The sequence below is a fragment of the Ambystoma mexicanum genome, chromosome 12 (assembly GCF_040938575.1).
Source record: "Ambystoma mexicanum isolate Mex_15411 chromosome 12, UKY_AmexF1_1, whole genome shotgun sequence".
Lineage (NCBI taxonomy): Eukaryota > Metazoa > Chordata > Amphibia > Caudata > Ambystomatidae > Ambystoma > Ambystoma mexicanum.
This window is the reverse complement of record NC_090936.1, coordinates 134,878,309-134,897,474: the sequence shown is the minus strand read 5'-3', so window position 1 is coordinate 134,897,474 and position 19,166 is coordinate 134,878,309. Positions and strand designations below refer to the sequence as shown.

The 19,166-nt window shown below is 47.2% G+C and overlaps 1 protein-coding gene across 2 annotated transcripts in view; it reads left to right on the top strand.

Moving 5' to 3' along the window:
- The window catches only part of KIAA0930 (KIAA0930 ortholog), a 1,042,143-nt gene that overhangs the window by 345,793 nt on the left and 677,184 nt on the right, over positions 1–19,166 (top strand). For both annotated transcript variants that reach the window (XM_069628175.1, XM_069628174.1), the window contains exon 2: positions 4,695–4,843. In XM_069628175.1, the coding sequence (XP_069484276.1) occupies positions 4,695–4,843 (149 nt within the window). The remainder of the gene's footprint in view (positions 1–4,694; positions 4,844–19,166) is intronic.

The window sequence follows — 19,166 nt, the reverse complement described above, 5'->3', positions numbered from 1 at the left end:
CGACACCCCTCCAAAGCACAAGTCCTTCCCAAATTTGGGGGAGGGGAGAGAACCATCTTTATGATTCTCCAAAGTGGGGCACAGTCACCCCGTGGCGCTGCCTCTGGAGCCCGGGACTCCCATAGCATTCAGTACAAAAAAGAAGGTGGGTGAGGCGCGCACTCCCGGTCCTGGTCAATTAAACCTGTTGCAAAAAATATAATAAGTAGCTGGGTCAAATCCCAAAATGGACAAATATTCACAGGGTTAGATCCCTTCTGCTGCACATCAGGTACTCAGTAATAACAGGGTTAGATCCCTTGCTGCAAATCAGGTACTCAGTAATAACAGGGTTAAATCCCTCAGCTGCAGTTCTGTGGTCTGTGGTTGTTCTCCTCCTAGCGCTTTCTTATCGGAGGGGTGTCGGTTGCTGGTCACCTGAACAGAAAAAAACGTTTTCACTACAGCTACCAGAATCCTTTGAGTCTAATTAGACACACCTGCTCAACAGCCTCCCTGATGATTATTTGAGATAAGAAAGCGCTAGGAGGAGAACAACTACAGACCACAGAACTGCAGCTGAGGGATTTAACCCTGTTATTACTGAGTACCTAATTTGCAGCAAGGGATCTAACCCTGTTATTACTGAGTACCTGATTTGCAGCAGAAGGGATCTAACCCTGTGAATATTTGTCCATTTTGGGATTTGACCCAGCTACTTATTATATTTTTTGCAACAGGTTCAATTGACCAGGACCGGGAGTGCGCGCCTCACCCACCTTAATTAGGGGACTTAGTTCCCTGGCAAAAAAGGAAGAAGGTAGTCCACTTCCTCCAGGGAAGAGGTGTGGACAAATTGGCGATACAAGAGAAATGTATCAGAAGGGCTGACCTGGCTAAAGTAAGGTCTAGACAATATTTTCGCATTTACAAGCAACGTCCCCGATTAAGTCTGATGGGGGTCCTCCTAGCCTTCAGGAACAGATTAGTTTATGGAGTTCTGGAGGTGAAGGAGGATAAAGAAGGGCAATACTTCTTTGTGAATGGGAACCTCTAGACTTACACTGGCAACGATATACACCCCCAACACTGGCCAAAATGGCTTTCTTTGATCTACCTTATCCATGTTCAGCATGCATTTAATGGGGGATTTTAACTTTGCTTGCTCTCCGACTCTGGACCGGAGTCATGGCTCGCCCTTTAGGGACAGGGCGCCATCGAAGACCCTACAATCCAAGATAAAGAGGCTACATCTGAGGGAGGTCTAGAGCGAGGCTAACGACCAGAAGACCGGGTTTACCTTTCACTCGAATGTCCATAACACTCACTCTAGAATGGATTCATATATGGAGTACAATCCTACTACTTGGTAGAATGGGGAGGCAGAGATTGGTTCAATTTCCAGCAGATCATACACCAGTACTAGCAAAGCTCAATCTGCCTTCTGTACGGAGTGGGACATGAAGGTAGAGTTTCCCTTTGGATCTCCTCAAAAACTAGTTATTATCGAAAAAATATAGAATGTAATCCAGGATTATTTCGTAAACACAACCTCCCTCACCTTGGAGTGGATGACTTGTGGCGCTTTTAAGCCGGTTACATGGGGAGGATTGATTTTACTAAAATCCCAGAGGGACAAACAGTCTAGGCTATTAGAGCAGGAGCTGGAAGGGAAGTTTCTTACTCTTAAGAAGGCAATCAATATTAACCCGTCAAGGGCAAACCTAAAGGCCTACTTGGGGATGCCTGGCCAATTAGATTTGTTGAGAGCCATGCATGCATGGAGAGCATTATTACAGATCAAACATCAGTATTATATCTGAGCCAACAGAGCTGACACATTATTGGCCAGAGCCCTTTGGGAACAAAGGGGCTCCAGAATAATCATGGCTGTACAAGATGGCAATGGGAATAGAATTGCGAACACAGATGGGATAATTAGCGAGTGTACCAAGTTTTATAATAACCTATAGATCAGAATGTCCTCCTGCAGTGCGATTACCTCAAAACACTGCCTCTATCGAAAATCACCCTGCTAGAGTGGGAGGGACTAATGTCAGAAATATTGGAGGAGGAGGTCTTATTGGTAATTAAGAACTTACCGAATAATACATCTCTGGGACCGGATTGCTTCCCAGTCATTTTCTACAAACGTTTAAAGAAAATTCTGGTCCCCAAGCTGGCAAGCCTTTGCAATTCACTTAGTTCCTCAGGTCGTATCACCCCTTCGATGGAAGAAGCAAATGTGGTTCCTGTTCTGAATCCCAATAATTAACCTTCCAAATGTGGATCTTATTGCCTTATAAGATTGATAAACATGGACCCAAAGATCTACACAAAGGTATTAACCAACAGATTAGATTACCTGCTTCCATCCTTGATTTAATCTGATCAATCCGGCTTTGTAAGAAATTGTCAAACCTTTGACAATATTCGAGGGATAGTCCACCTCACGGAAAAAGCAGTAATTATGAATATTCTGTCTTCTATCTATAAATGCAGACAAGGCATTTGATTGTGTGTAATGGTCCTTTGTTTGCTACCCTCTGCGTTAAGGGCTACAGTAATCTATTCCTGGTGAGGGCAAATTGCATTGCACCCTCAATCCATCTATCTATCAGTGAATCCCTCTCGAGTATCGCTTGAGATAACAGAAGAGGTAAAGGGCATTCCTTTCAATGGGGGGAAAGAGCATAAGGTAACCGCTTTCGCTGATGACCTGCTCCTTTACCTGATGAACATTATGAACTCCTTTCCAGCATTTCATAGGGAATTTGACACCTTCAGAGAAGACGGAGACCTAAAGGTCAATATATTCAATATAGAAATACTCCATCAAACTCTAAAGGAACATAAGCTACATCAAGCCCAGGTGTCCAAACTTTTTACTTGGACCAAAGAGGGCATTAAATACCTGGGAGTAACACTCGCCACTTCTCTAGAGAGAGCGTAGGCAGCTAACTTCCCTAACCTTATAAATAAAATTAAGGGGCGTCTCCTTCGATGGGAACCTCCCTCTATCTTATAGTTGGGCAGGATGGCATCATTAAAAATGGTTGTCCTTCCGAGGGCTTTCTATTACTTCCAAGCTGTCCCTATCCAAGTTCCGACATCCTTCATAAAATCTCTCGCTGGATTGATATTCGCTTTTGTATGAAAAAACAAAGGACCCCGGATTTCGTATAAAACACTGCAATCCCCAAGAAACAAGAGGGGTTTGTATCTCACAAATTTTCTAGCATATTATGAAGTGTCGCAGATCAGAGTTCTTGGAGAAGGGTTCACCAGAGACAACAGCAAGATGTGGGTTAGAATAGATAGAGCAGCAGTCAGCGCTTTTGCTGAGATGGAACTTTTATCTCAGTAAAAGCGCACTGACAAAACGCAGAAACGCTAGGGAGGTGATTCCTTACAGGACACCTGTTCTTGCAAATAATAACACATGAGGGGGACCTGACTGAACTCAGCAGAGGATAGCGTTTGGAGGCGATTCCTTACAGGGCACCTATGTCTATATTATTTCCATGAGGGGGACCTGACATACGTAGATGGTAGTTTTGGAGGTGATGCCTTACATGACGCTTCAAGTATCAAATCTGGTAACGCATCAAGAATTTAATAGCCTTGAAAAAGACATTGGGCTTCATTACAACTCTGGCGGTAGCCGTGCCCTTATTAAGGGCACGGCTGCCGCCAGAGTTGCATTTTTTCCAGCACCCACTAATGGGCAAGAACCGGGTCATGCTGAGCTTGGTGGACCCGGTAATTGCCCATTTGCGTTTGCCTGAATCAAGGGCCTCCCAATCCCCATTCTGCCGCATAGGGCTGAATGGGGATGGGGAGGTCGGATGCACCGGCACATACAGAGTTATGCCAGTGCATCCGACGTGCTCTGCTCACGGGTGCCGTTACACCCGCCAGGAAAAATCTGGTGGGTGAAACGGCACCCGCGAGCAGAGCATGTAGTATGACGGTCCGGGAACTACGGTAGCAGCATGCTTTCCAGTACGGTAGTTCCCAGACCGCCATGCTTGTAATGAGGTCCATTGTGTCAACACGTGTTGGCTGGTCTTTTGCACAAGAAAATAAACTGGACTTAACAAGCCCACTTAAGACTATATGACTTTTAACTTGAGCATTACTAAAACTGAATAATCTTTTGTCAAACATGTTGTAGAGCTGCATTTACCAAGCGAGAAGTGTGAGGGGTTTTCTTTTGTCTCTGCCAAGGCAATGATGATGTTGATACTATCTGCGCTTCTCCTAACAGCATAGAAATAGCATAGAAATGTAAGAGTCGGGAAGCACCTACGTTTCATGACTGTATATGAAAAATCTGGGCTTTTGTAACAATGGAATGGGTTACTTACTTCAACAAGACCATGTGGCTTTCTTAAAGTGTCAGCTTTGCCCACATCGGTATTAATCTCATGAACATAATCGTATCTTAAAGGATGTTGACTAAAAGTTGTGGTTGTTTCTTTCCTGATGCTTCACATTTAGGGAAGGAAGGAGGGGAAGAGGAAGGCGGGAGACAAGGGTTATTTATTCTTGTTTCATTTGGAAAATATAAAACCTAATATAAAGAATTAAAACATTTCAACCAATCGGTTATTTTTGTTATCCACCCAAGAATCCCAAAATGCCCCAAGTGGCAGATGGTTGAAAGGTCAGTGCTCTTAAATTCTTAACCCTGTTCTTTTCAATTTTCTCAGGGTGCTTCAAAGATGACCGCATTGTTTTCTGGACGTCGATGTACTCCATGTATTTCATGGAGAAGTGTGCTTCCCGGCAGGATGACATGCTCTTTTATGTCCGGAGGAAGCTCTCATACGTTGGCACCGACATCGCAGAAGGAAAAAAGGTAATGAGAATATCTGAGAATTTGAACTGGTCCAGAATGCATTATCAGAAATGTGAATGCTGATTGGCAGAAGAATGGGTCAATAACTACATGGGGCACTCTACCAGGCCCATTCTCCCTCCATCTCCCCCTTTTCTTTTTTTCTCCACCTGCAAATGACAATCTTGAAATGGTGCCCATATTCACTTCAATGAAAACCATTTAACACCAAACACTAGAGACAAAGCTTTGTCTTAAATTTATATCGAATGCCATGTAGATTTTAAATATTTATTTCTTAGGACATCATTATAGCTGCTTTTGCCATTATGCGTGCAGTTTCAGTACTAATACATGTTTAAAATTGTAGTAGTTTAAATGTAAGAAAGTGCTTTAATTACTGCAGAAAACAAAAGTAGTTTTATTGTAATTGCTGGATTTACAAGATTCGTAATGTCTTTTACACCAGTCACGGAAATGTGTTTTACGGGGCCGTTGCTATCTTTGCCCACCTTGGTTGTTTATCACTACTCAAGGCGGCTGTGATATTTTAAAGGTTAGGCTCAAAACCTTACTTGTTTTAAAATTACAAACAGTCTAGGGAATGGAGAACACTAAAGAATATTTGTTGAGCGTACGACCATTGAACCAACTGGGAGCAGGAGGAGGAGGAGGAGGAGGAGGAGGAGGGGGCGAGAGGGGGGAGAGGGGGGAGAGGGGGGGAGGGGGGGAGGGTGTGTGTGTGTGTGTGTGTGTGTGTGTGTGTGTGTGTGTGTGTGTGTGTGTGTGTGTGTGTCGCGTGCATGCATGCTTAGCAAAAGTAGCTGGAATGGGTGAGGGGCGGGTACGTGGTAAAGTTAAGATATCAGAGCTTTGAAGGAAAAAAAACAGGAAACCAATTAGGTAATTACTGGAATTCAGGCTCAAACTTCGGAGTCTTGCATCTATCGTGGAGCCTTCGTCCCCATGCCACAACAACATTTCAGGGTGTTATTGCTGCCCCATGGGACAAACCCTGTCCACAGGACTGCAAGCGCTTGCTACAGAAGTGTGAAACCTACTCAACTTAAGTAAATTGCTCAAATACGGCTGCATTCTTTACTGACCTTGAGGATAGGATAATGCATAATTTTGTATCCCCTTCATCTGAAAGGTGACAAATTGTCCCCTGGTCTCTGGACCTACAATGATGTATGCAGACTCTGGGGTCAACAATTGCCAACCAGTGCATTCTGAATACACAACAATAAAGGGCACTGTGGCCAGGCCATTGCTTTAGGCTTTTCCCTTTAAGGTACAGCCAAGGTTACTGTACGTGTAGCATGGCTTAAGATGAGGCACTGCTGTTGGGACCAGTGTGCCACAGGCCATACCTTGCATGCACTCTATGTGGGGGTCATTGTGTAAGCGGGGCATAGCCACGGAGGCTCAGCGACATGGCCTCTGTTTCCATTTCATGCCTCGTGAACACTGCAGGCAGGGCCACTGTGCCCAGGAAATGGCCTTGGGCCCTGACCTGCTCGCAAAGAAGGCAGAATCATTGTATGCAGGATGTGGCCATAGCCCATGCCCTGAACATTAACAACAATACATATCCACGTCATGCCTGTGGGCACTCAGGCGAAGCCAACTCCAGCACTGCCACCTACCTTCTCAGTTATCCAACCCATGAAGGGTGTGTCAGTTGCGGCTTTTGCCCCCAATTTCTCCCCCTCTCTGCCCCCACCTCCCTTCCCCCCCTGGGCTGACTCACTCCCTGACACAGCCCTTTCCATGTTCCACTCTGCTATATCTGATACTCTCGATGTTCTTGCCCCTGTCATGAGGATCCGCTTGAAACCCAAAGCCAAGTGCAACTTTTGGTACGACTCAGACCTTGTCACCCTTAAACGCAAGTGCAGGGTGGCTGAGAGGAAATGGCAGGCTTCCGGTATATCCTCTGACAAACTGGCCTGCCGCCTGCTCCAAAGGCAATACCGGCTCTCTGTCCGCACCAAGAAGAGAGCCCACATCCAAGCCTGCGTCTCCGCGGCATCTAATAACTCGGCAAAACTCTTTAAAATCTGCAAGGAGCTGGCCAATCCTGCTGCAGTGTTTACCTCTACTGTCCCCTGCCAGGCCCTCTGCACGGCCCTGCAAAAACAAGGGGTTTCTGGGAGTTTCTCTACTACCGGCCTATATCTCGGGTTAGTCTCTGCACGGCCCTGGCTTCTCATTTCATCTCTAAAACGCAGGACATCTCTTCCTCTCCTCCTTCTACTCCCTTCTCTTCCTCTGGCCCTTCTACGGCCACCTCTCCTTCTCTGCCTTTCCCCTGTTCTCACCAGACGAGGTTTCTAGATAAAAGTTAAATCTATGAAAGTCTTGTCAAAACAGGTTCAGCCCTGTTCCTCCAAAACCATCAAGGACCACATTGACACCCTGGCTCCTTCTCTGGCTGATTTCTGCAACCACTCCTTCACCACTGGACTCTTCCCCTTCCCCCTGAAGCACTCTTGTGCACCCTCTTCTTAAGAAACTCTCCGCCGACCCGTCTTGCCCGGCTAACTATCGTCCAATCTCCCTCACTCCTTTTCTGGGCAAACTCCTGGAAAATCTGGCCAGCTCCCAGCTTAATCTTCACACTGAATCTGTTGGTTGTCTCCATGACCATCAGTCTGGTTTCAGAGCTGCCAGAAGCATGGAAACTACTCTGCTGAACATCCGTGAAGATCTGCTCTCCAAACTTGATTCCAACACCCCCTGTGTCCTCATCTTAGTTGATCTCTCTTCTGCTTTTGACACGGTCGACCATGCCATCCTGCTCAACCCACTTTGATAACCTGGGTATCACTGATCAGGCCCTGGCTTGGCTGACCTCCTTCCTCTCTGATCGATCCTGCCAGGTCCAACTTGGATCCTTCCTCTCCTCTATCTCTACCTGTGGTGTTCCCCAGTGGTCTAACCTCTCTCCCTGGCTGTTCAACCAATTCCTGGCACCTCTTGCCCACTGCATTGCTTCTCTCTGCCCCAACTTTCAGTGCTATGCGGATGACATTCAACTAATTTTCAGTCTCCCTTCCGCCACTTACTCTGACTGTCCGCCATCCAGGAGTGCTGCGCCACCAATGATCTATGCCTTAATGCCAGTAAGACCTAGATTCACCTCATCTGCACACCTGCTCCCTCCTTTCCTATCACTCTCTGGCCGGCCTCTCTTGGCCCTCTTCCTGCTCCCACCTGTGAGGCTAAAACATTGGGGTCATGTTCGACTCCACGCTTTCCTTCTCTCCTCACATCTCTGAAGTCTGTAAGAAGTCACACTACCAGCTGCATCTCCTCAGATGTATTCTTCCTTTCCTCTCTTTCCCCCCAGAACCTCGCTGTCTCCAGGGCTCTGTTCCTCTCTAGGCTGGACTACTGCAACAGCTTCTTTCTAAATTTGCCTGCCTCTACTCTCCGCCTTCTGCAACTCATCCAAAACAGGAATGTGAGACTTGTCATTGGCCTCAAGCCCAGGGATTGCATCTCTCCAGGACTGAAATCTCTGCACCGGCTTCCAGTGGCGGCAAGGATTAAGTTCAAAACCCTCTGCATTGTCCACAAGGCCTTCTGGGGCCTGGGACCTCAATACCTTCAACTCTCTCTTCCTAAATATCTTCAGTCTTTAGCTCATCTGCCTCCAACTCACTCAGGGGCAGTCGCTTCTCTGATTAGCGAGTTAGTGGTAGATCTCTTTTTTCTGCTGGGGCCTCCTTCTGGAACAGCCTCCCTCCCTCTCTGAAACTTGAGGAGAACCATCTACGGTTCCGGAAGCACCTCAAGACCTTCCTATGTGCTTCTGCGTTCTCTCCTCCTCTCCCCTGTTGATCTCCTGGCTGAATCTAAACTACACTGGTTACCTGGCTACCCTCTGGTCACGGGCCGAGGTCCCCTCCCTGCCAGTTGCACACCTGCACTGCCCCCCTGACAACCCTTGCGCTTGGGTATTGTTTCTGTATCCCTACTGCCCCTACTAGCACTTGACCCCTGATATCTGCACTTACCCTTGCACTTGCCACCAGCTGGCTGCATCTTTAATTCATTGTCCTATTTATTGTATTTATTGTCTTTTAATTATTTTACTGTTATCCTTTGTATTGTACTGCCCCCTCCCATTCCCCTTGCATTCCCCCAACCCCCATGCACTTGCACAATCTCAATGTCACCTGGCATAGTAGGATCGTTGTCTCTGTCTTCCCTCTGTTTCCCCTCCCTTGCCTCGTCGCGCCTTGAAACACTTATGATATATGGCATTTATAATGCGCCTATACACATCACATCACTATAGACAGGTTGAGTGGTCTGGGGCAGGGCTGAGGGTAATGCCCACCTGCAGTGCACCTAGGGTTTCATGGTTGAAGACTATCATTAACAAAAAGCCTTACCTATTGATACTAAACGCCCCATTAACAATACAGCTATCCACTTTACCCACAGGGCATGGTCTGCCTCCATGCCCTGTTGCTTCATCCTGCAGTTAATGGGGAGCATATGTTTCCAACACAATCCACCTCCATATTATACACAAAATCTCCTTCACTTAATATCTTGAATGATCCCATTGTTGATGTCGTAGATGGATTCATTTGCGATGTCCTATGTGACTTCCTGAGCAGTCCATTGTGAGGGGCTTTACAGTTGCGTTGGTAACCGTAACCGGCAATTTATATTGTTTTTTTAGGTTTTGTCTTATAACGTCCATTCAACTTATGTTTCTTTCTGGTTTTATGTGATTTTTTTGTTTATGTTAGTGTTGTAGGCACAAAGTCAGCAATATTGTGAATGCCTAAACACATTCATCCTCTTCACACACACATGTTCCAGCAACCTGAATCTGCAATAATATTTGTATCATTGCACACCATCACAGAGTAGGAATACTGAGCCTGCTCCAAACAATGCATGCAGGGTCGTGGGGTGGGGGATCGGGGGCGACAGATCCCGAACCATTCAATAATTACAAAGCATTTGGTTTAGTTGAAAGGGAAACCGAAGGGTTTAGTGAGAACAACAATCTGAAAGCACTTTGTGAATATGTAGTAGTGGAATTAATGTACCTTTTTCTCTTTATTGATGCCCTGAAAAACTTGGTTTTGAGCAAAACGCGTATTGGCATGTGCCACATTTTGTTTGGCAGAATGATTTAAAAAAAGCACTAATTAAGGCTGAAATATAATTATTCTCTTGTGAGTCTTAGATCATTTTAGTTTCTTTATCAGGTCACTGAGCTTATGCCACCTGACTATTTATTGCTGGTATCAGCGCTGTGTGTTCGATAAGTCTACCGTCCTAATTAAATTATAATTACCGTGTTTCGAAATTCAACATTATCATAGTCTGCCCATTCCCTCTGGTCCTTGAAGTACTTCCTGCGCCTCTTTCTTCGCCAGCATCCCATCAAGCTGCAGGTGTGAAAAGGAAAGCTGCTGCTAAATCAAATGATAGTTCTGATTGATCGACTCTGCTCTGTTATTTCATTATCCCAGGCTGCCATGCCTTGCGCCACGGTATGATGTATTACAATAAATCTGATTTATCATTGGTTGTTTACTGGCTTCATTTTGGTGAGCTATGAGGAAAGGAAATGCCAGTATTTTTGTAATCTGATTGTATGTTTGTACCACCAACCAGATTTCTTTACTTTAATGTATCAAGCAAACTACATTTGTGCTTTGAAAGCGCTATCTTCTGCAACTGCTTCTCCATCTCCTATCTTTCACCTCCCACTAAAACTGTCAGGAAGAAAATAAAAAAAGGACACCCTGGCCTCTAACCCAGGCCTACCTATCGCTTACACCTATGTCAATGCTGCTGCCAGAGAAACTCTTACCGACATCCTCCTTGTCGTCCCTTCACCTGGCCTATGGATTCTTCATATGGTCGCTCTGCTCTCACCCTACTCCTCCTCATACATCAATGGTGGCACACGCTGGGAGGCCCTTCTTGCCCCCTTCTCCTCCTCCAAGGGTCATCATTAGTGTCCATGTAAATGGTACTGTCCTTGTACAGGATCCTCAACCCATCCTCCTCCTCCTTTTTGATTGGTTACTCCTGTGCCTCATCAACTTCTCATCTTCCTCTTCAAAGGCACCCTTGCCTCCTTCTGCTCCCACCTCTACACACACTACGTGTCATGGCCACAGGCCCCAGAACACAAGAACCACACCATCTAGTGATGGGGCAATGGGTCACTTGACTCTTCTTATGTCCCTTTGGGACCCATAAACACAGGGGCCCTGGCTGGACTCAGTCCTGGCACCTTTGGCGCCAGGCTCATCTAGAGATGTGAGCAGGGACACTTTATTTCAGTGCTGGAGTGCTTTTACTTTATTTCAGTGCAGGAGTGCTTTTATTTTACAAGAACTTTCCAGGAGCTGAACGCCTTTATTCCAGAGAACAACCTCATCTGCCGACTCATCTGGTGTGGCTCCCTATCCCTGGTCTTCATGTGCTGACTCAAAGGTGTGGCAGGTTGTGGCAGGCAGGCTGAACCTGGTGGGCGTGGCTTCAGAATCTCAGCTATATAAGCTGCTCCATCCTTAAGGCCGGTGCTTCACGCCACTCTGCACTCACGTGCATCGTGACGCAAACCAGGCTTTCTCCTGCACACTCACCTCCAGGAAACCAGTGCTTCATCACTTCATCTGCTGACTCATCGCCTGACATCCAGTGATCTTGATCTCGAGCACCTTACTCTGCATCCACGAACTCGGACCATGTGAAGAAGAAAGAAAGACAAGGTTAGAACATCCGTCCTAGGGCCGCGCAGCATTTGAACCCTGCGCGCCCCCTAGTTAACTTACCAGTTATGTACCACTGCAGCTTCGTTCCTCCTTCCCTCCGGCTGCCGCCTTGAGCTCCGCAGCTTCTGCCGGGCCGGCAACATCACCTGCAAGCGACGAAAGCAAAAGAGCAAACATCAAAAGTGGAACGGACTGCAATACAAGATGACAAACTTTACAATACAACAAAAACAGACGAGGAAAGACAAAGATAAACAGAAACACTTACCTGAAATATAGTGGCTTAGTTGCAGCAAGACTGGACTACCACGTGCAAGAGACCAGTGAAGGAACTTGGTCGAGATCATACAAGTGCCCCTGCCTGAAGCAGCAGGACAGAGTGCTTGCCAAAACTAATCAACAGGTGAGCTTCCCAGGGACAGCGCATCCCACGGGTACCACGGTTTGGGAGAAGGGGTCTGGAAGGGGATCAGGCACACAAGCTGGCATACTCGCGCCCCCTATTCTCCACGCAGGAGCAGTCCCGAGCAGCATCACCTATTTCCACCAGTCACCACATAAGCGCAGAGGGCGAAGTCGTACCCGAGCGACCTCACCCCCGGAAGGGCTGCAACCATGCCCCAATGCCTCCGCAGAGACCAGGTGAGCGTATCACTAAGGCCCAAGTACCAGCCATGTCTCCTGTCTCAATACCTTCTCCTATTTCTATCTGTCAGGCACTCTCGCTGCTTGCGGAGGGGGCCTCTGTCGCATGTACTCCCTCCTTGCCCCCCCGACCCCCTGTAACTCTCTCAAAAGTTACAATCTGCTCCATGTGAACTCCTGCTCTGCTGTCACACACTCCTCTGACATCTGCCACCTCCTTGACCACTTGGACCTTGATGCTCTTGCCATCACTGAGACTTGGTGCAAGGACAGTTCTGTCACGACTTTTGACACACTTCTCCCTGAAGACTACAAGATCCTCTCTGAACCCAGGGCTAACAGACCAGGAGATGGAATAGCCTTGATCTACCCAGAGTGTATCCCTGTCTCCATCATTCCCACTCAGGCCTACTCCTCCTTTGAATGCCTGGTCTGCAGGCTCTCCCTCTCTCCAATCTCCTGTAACGCTCACCTGATTCTCGCAGAGGCGCCGGTCTTGACTGGGCGACTACCGTATCTTCAAAGGTGATGTGTAGCACCCGGTTGGCTCTTTGGGCTGGACCTCTGTGCACTGTATGCCTGACGTGTAGAGTAAGATGTCTGCAGATAGAAAATATGGGGTTAATGAACTGGGGTTATTGGGGTGTCCCTATCTCTTTCCTCTTCTCCTCTCCTGTAGACCCCCAAAGGTTAACGCTCTCACCTTAGGTAAGTGAATGCCGAGCTCTCCATCTGCCTCGGGGCAGGGTGCTGTAACCAGTTTCTTCACTGGATAGGTAGCGCAGGCCTCTTGACTTCAGAGGACTGCTGTCCGTCGTTTACTGCACGAACGGTAAGTTTCGAGTCATTCAAATGTCTTTAAAGTCTTTAGTAATGATGTCTCTTGTTTTGCAGGGTTCCGGCGATGGCGGATGAGGGGCTGAAGTGAGTTGAAGATGGAGCCTGTGTGATGAATAGAAGCGCCTGGAAGCACCTAAGTAAGCGCTTGGTGCCTGCTTCACTATGCGCTCTAACTGTCTTTTTATTTTGCAGGTACGAGTTCGGAGCGGCTGCAGGGTGCCGGAATACCCACTGGATTAGATGTGGAAAGGAGTAATGGCACGTGAGTATTAAAGTTCCCCAATGTCTTTAAACGCACCTTGTTTTGTCTTTCAGATGCGGGATGCAGCGCCGAAGGCCTCCGGAGCGTGCGAAGAGTTGGTAAACTTTTGTCTTTCAGATGCCGGAATGCAGTGTGAAGACCTCCGGAGCGCATGAAGAGTAGGTAAGCCTTTGCCTTTCAGATGCCGGAATGCTAACCTGTTCTTTCTTGTCTTTATAGGTGTTGCTGAAGACTGGATTCAGGATGGGTAAGCCTTTGCCTTTCAGATGCCGGAATGCTAACCTGTTCTTTCTTGTCTTTATAGGTGTTGCTGAAGACTGGATTCAGGATGGTAAGCCTTTTTCCTTAGGCCCAGGACCGGATGCAGAAGACACGATGAGCGTTCTGCTGCAGAGGTTGCAGAATAACGCAAAGCAAGATTCATCCACCGGGTGTGGTTTAAATAGCCTCCTGTAGTGCTTAGATGTCTCCTTCCACAGCCACGCCTAAGTAAGAAAAGAGTTCCTGGTAAGAAAAGAGTTCCTGGTAAGAAAAGAGTTCCTGCCTTCCAGAAGAGTTCCAGTGTTCTGAATCTAGGGAGTGGCTCCAGCCCCACCCAACAGGAAAAGTAGTTCCAAACAGAAGAGGATCAGAGGCTCAACTGGCAGACAAGTAAGCAGCATGGTCTGCTGAAGGTAAGTCCACCCAAGCATTATGAGCCCGGCGCTTCCAGCGCTGGAACTGGGCATATTTATGAGCCTGGTGCCACTGGCGCCAGGACTGGGTCCAAAAGGTCCCAATTGGGACTGGTTGGCACTCGGAACCTGGGTTATGGATCTGCTTCCAAGGGAGTTGGGAAAACCCTGACCTTTTGGAAGCAGAGATCATGACAGTACCCCCCCTCAAGGCCCCTCCCAAACCGGGCTTCTCCGGGGGTTTTGGCTTGTCAGGAAATGTTCGGTGAAATCTTTTGATTAGGCGAGGAGCGTGGACATATTCAGCAAGTTCCCAGGATCTCTCTTGGGGGCCGTAGCCTTTCCAGTCAATTAGGTAGAATAGTTTAGATTTGGAGATCTTGGAGTCCAGAATGCTTTTGACTTCAAACTCGAGTTCTCCATCCACTAGGATAGGTTTTGGAGATTTGGTTAGTCGGGTTTGAGGTTGCACGGGTTTTAATAGAGAGACGTGGAAGACCGGATGTATCTTCATGTGCGGGGGCAAGTCCAACTTGACCGCTACTGGGTTTACTATGGTAGTGATGGAATAGGGACCAAGGTATCTTGGGTTGAATGTGCGTGGCCCTTTTAGAGATAGATATTTGGTGGATAACCAGACTTGATCCCCTACTTGATAGTGAGGGGCTTCCTTCCGATGTTGATCTGCTCCTTTCTTGTATTGTTCTTTAGCCCTTTGAAGGTGAGAAACAGCTTCCTTAAAGGCTTGGGTGATTGTAGAATGCAGGTAGTCTACTGCTGGTGTTTCAAGATCTTGGAGGGGATCCAACTCCGAGGTTCGAGGGTGACTGCCGTACAAAAGAAAAAACAGGGTTTTCCCAGTTCCCGAATGGACAGAGTTATTGTAGGCATACTCGGCTATCCAAAGGATATCTTTCCAAGTTTTTTCAGTTTGTTGCAGCATGCAGCGTAAATACTGTTCCAGAGTTTGATTGGTCCTCTCGGTTTGTCCGTCGGTCTGAGGGTGGTGACTGGTCGATAGTCTCACATCAATTTGAGCCGACCGACAGCAACTTCGCCAAAAATGAGAAATAAATTGACTACCTCGATCCGAAATTAGAACCGAAGGAAAACCGTGCAGTCGGACGATGTTTTCGAGAAATTCTCGGGCCAGAGTTGCTGCTGTTGGCAAGCCTTTGAGCGGAATGAAATGCGCCATCTTGGAGAATAAGTCCACGATTACTAGAATCGTATTGTATCCGGAGCATGGAGGTAGATCGGTGATGAAGTCCATAGAAAGCGTATGCCAAGGGCGAGGTGGGATGTCAATAGGGCGTAAGAGGCCTGCTGGTCTTTCCTTTTGACTCTTGTTTTGGGCGCATACTCCACAGGACATTATAAAGTCTCTGATATCTTTTTTCCAAGACGGCCACCAGAAGTAGCGCTTGATCTTTTCTGAGGTCTTGGCTATACCGGGATGACCTTCCATTAAAGAGTCGTGATAACAAGAGATTACTTTTTTCTGTAAATCTGTGCTGGGTAGGTATAATCGTTCTTGGAAATACAATAAGTTGTCCTTTACTGCAAAGTCCTTTCCCTGCAGATGCCAATTCTGTATGTCTGCTGGAGTTACAAGTTGCCTGGCTTTATCCTTAACTTCCTCTATGGATTCTGTGGCGATTACACCCAGAATTCTTTGTTCGGGAATGATTGGTACAGGTTTAGGGTTGACCAAGTGTTCTTCCACTCCCATCCGAGAAAGGGCATCGGCTTTACCGTTCTTTGTACCAGGTCGATAGGTAATTATGAAGTCAAACTCGGCAAAGAATAATGCCCAACGGAGTTGTCTAGAGGATTGGGCTTTTGCGGTCTTCAAATATTGCAGGTTTCAGTGATCCGTAATCACAGTAACGGTGTGTCGGGCCCCCAGCAGATAATGCCGCCAAGCCTTAAAGGCAGACTTGATAGCCAGAAGTTCCTTGTCAGTAATCGTGTAATTGATTTCAGGAGGCGAGAATTTGCGGGACCAAAATGCCACGGGATGCAACTGATTGGTTACCGGGTCCTTTTGTGATAGAACTGCCCCCATGGCAAGGCTTGAAGCATCAGTTTCCACGATGTAGGGGAGTTCGGGGCGAGGGTGTTTTAAGATTGGTGCAGAGATAAATTTAGTCTTCAAATCCTGGAAAGCTTGTTCCGCCTCGGTAGACCATTCAAAACGTTTGTTTTTCTTTAACAAGGCAGTGATGGGCTGGACTATTCGAGAGAATTCGGGGATAAACCTGCGGTAAAAGTTAGCGAAGCCTAACATGCTTTGCACACCTTTTACGGAGGATGGTGATGGCCATTTGAGAACTGCATCGACCTTCTTTGAATCCATACGCACTCCGCCAGGTGATAATATGAATCCCAAGAATTCAACTTCAGTCACGTTGAAAACACATTTTTCCAACTTAGCGAAAAGTTTGTGTTGACGCAATCTTTCGAGGACCATTTTCACGTGTTTCCGATGTTCAGATTCCGATGAAGAATAAACGAGGATGTCGTCAATGTAAACAACAACACATACATCTATGAGCTCTCTGAGGACATCGTTCATAAAATTTTGAAAGGCGGCCGGGGCATTGCAAAGTCCGAAGGGCATGACCTGATATTCAAATAGCCCATACTTGGTGCGGAAGGCCGTCTTCCATTCATCGCCCTCTTTTACTCGTACCAAGTGGTAAGCTCCTCTAAGATCCAGCTTTGTATATATGCATGCTTTTCTGACTTGGTCCAGGAGTTCAGGGATCAAAGGTAACGGATATCTATTCTTAACGGTGATCTGGTTCAGGGAGCGATAATCGATACAAGTTCTAAGGTCTCCTTCCTTTTTTGGAACGAAGAACAAAGCTGAAGAAGCAGGGGACTTGGAAGGACGAATAAACCCATTTGCCAGGTATTGATCCAGGTATTGTCGAAGGTGAAGGTTCTCAGGCTCGGTGAGGGCATAAATTCTACTACAAGGAGGAGTAGATCCAGGTATCAGGTCTATCTGGCAGTCATAAGACCTATGAGGAGGTAGAGAGTTAGCCTGATCCTTCCGGAAAACATCTTGGTATTCTAGGTATTCGGGAGGTAACTGGGGAGTCTCTGAAGAAATTGCGGCCAGTGCAACACTAGGTGGAGGGTGACAAGTAGAGAGACATTCTGGAAACTGGACCGTTCTTGCTCGCCAATCGATCAGAGGATTGTGTTTCTCTAACCAAGGTATTCCTAGAATAATCTGAAACTGAGGGGCCTTGATCACATCGAACACGATCTTCTCATGGTGTCCATCTTGACTTACTAGCGTCACCTCTTGAGTGGTATGCGTTACTGGCCCGGAGGCTATCTCCGTACCATCCACCGTAGTAATGACATCCTTTACAGCCTTGGGACAAAGAGTTAGATTCATCCTCAAAACCATTTCATGATCCACATAATTGCCGATGGCACCGCTGTCGACGTAAGCTTCAATTGCATGTAATCGATCCGGATTATCAGGGCTAATGAGGACCATAGGTACCACGAAATGCGAGGTCACGGAACTGGTTTTCACGCTCGGCAAGAGGACCTCTATTGTTGTCGGGCGAGGTCGTTTCCCTGCTCAGAGTTTGTAACTTTGGTAACTGCAGCTCCTACTGCCTTCTTGGCAGGTTTCACCGGACAGTCTCGAAGAAAGTGCCCTGAGTTTCCGCAATATAGGCATAATTGCAACTGTTTCCTCCTTTCCCGCTCCCTTTGTGTTAGAGGACCTTTCAGACCCCCTGTTTGCATGGGTTCCCCGGAGTCTACTCCTTTGGAAGGAGTTGGCGGTTTGGAAAATACTCGAGCATCAAACTTGGAACGATCGGCCTTCCTGTTCTGCAGCCTGTGATCTATTTGAACGACCAAGTCTATATAATCCGAACAGTCTTGTGGGGGATTCACTACTTGGGCTAAAACGTCTTTGAGCACTCCACGTAGACCTCTATAAAACAGCGTAATCCTTTTGTCCTCAGGCCATTGAGTTTCCACTATTAGTCTATTGAAAGATGCAATATAAGCCAAAAGGTCTTGATTACCCTGTCGCAACGAAAGAAGCTCATTGTCCAAGGCCTGCCCCTGTGAATGTCTTGCGAACAGTTTTTCCATACTAAGCTGAAAGGCTTGAAAATCATGGAGAACCGGATCATCTTGATTAACTAGAGGGATCGACCAGTCTGCCGCATTGCCACTAAGGTACGAAAGTACAAAAGCTACTTTTGCTTGATCAGTTGGAAAGGCTGCTGGCCGGCATAAGAAGTGCAACCGGCACTGATTGATAAATACTGCAAACCTCTTTGGGTCACCAGAAAATCGTTCGGGCGGAGCCAGAGGTACATTCCCAGGTAGGTTGATCTGCACTGGATTCATAGAGGATGTTGAAGGAAGATTTGCCCCTGATGCGGGTAACGGGGTCTGTCCGGCTTGTGACTGTAGCACTTGTCTAGCAAGATTGTCTGTTCTCTCCTTGGAAATAATTAGTTCCCTTCTTAGAGCATTCGTTTCCTGACGAGCTGCATGCACTTCTGCCCTTAGTTCCCCAAGTAACCGGGCTAGGGGGTCAGTATCCGAGGTTTCCATAGCGCCTGGGCGAGAGTTTTGCGGTAGGCTTTGCGTTCTGTAACGCTCACCTGATTCTCGCAGAGGCGCCGGCCTTGACTGGGCGACTACCGTATCTTCAAAGGTGATGTGTAGCACCCGGTTGGCTCTTTGGGCTGGACCTCTGTGCACTGTATGCCTGACGTGTAGAGTAAGATGTCTGCAGATAGAAAATATGGGGTTAATGAACTGGGGTTATTGGGGTGTCCCTATCTCTTTCCTCTTCTCCTCTCCTGTAGACCCCCAAAGGTTAACGCTCTCACCTTAGGTAAGTGAATGCCGAGCTCTCCATCTGCCTCGTGGCAGGGTGCTGTAACCAGTTTCTTCACTGGATAGGTAGCGCAGGCCTCTTGACTTCAGAGGACTGCTGTCCGTCGTTTACTGCACGAACGGTAAGTTTCGAGTCATTCAAATGTCTTTAAAGTCTTTAGTAATGATGTCTCTTGTTTTGCAGGGTTCCGGCGATGGCGGATGACGGGCTGAAGTGAGTTGAAGATGGAGCCCGTGTGATGAATAGAAGCGCCTGGAAGCACGTA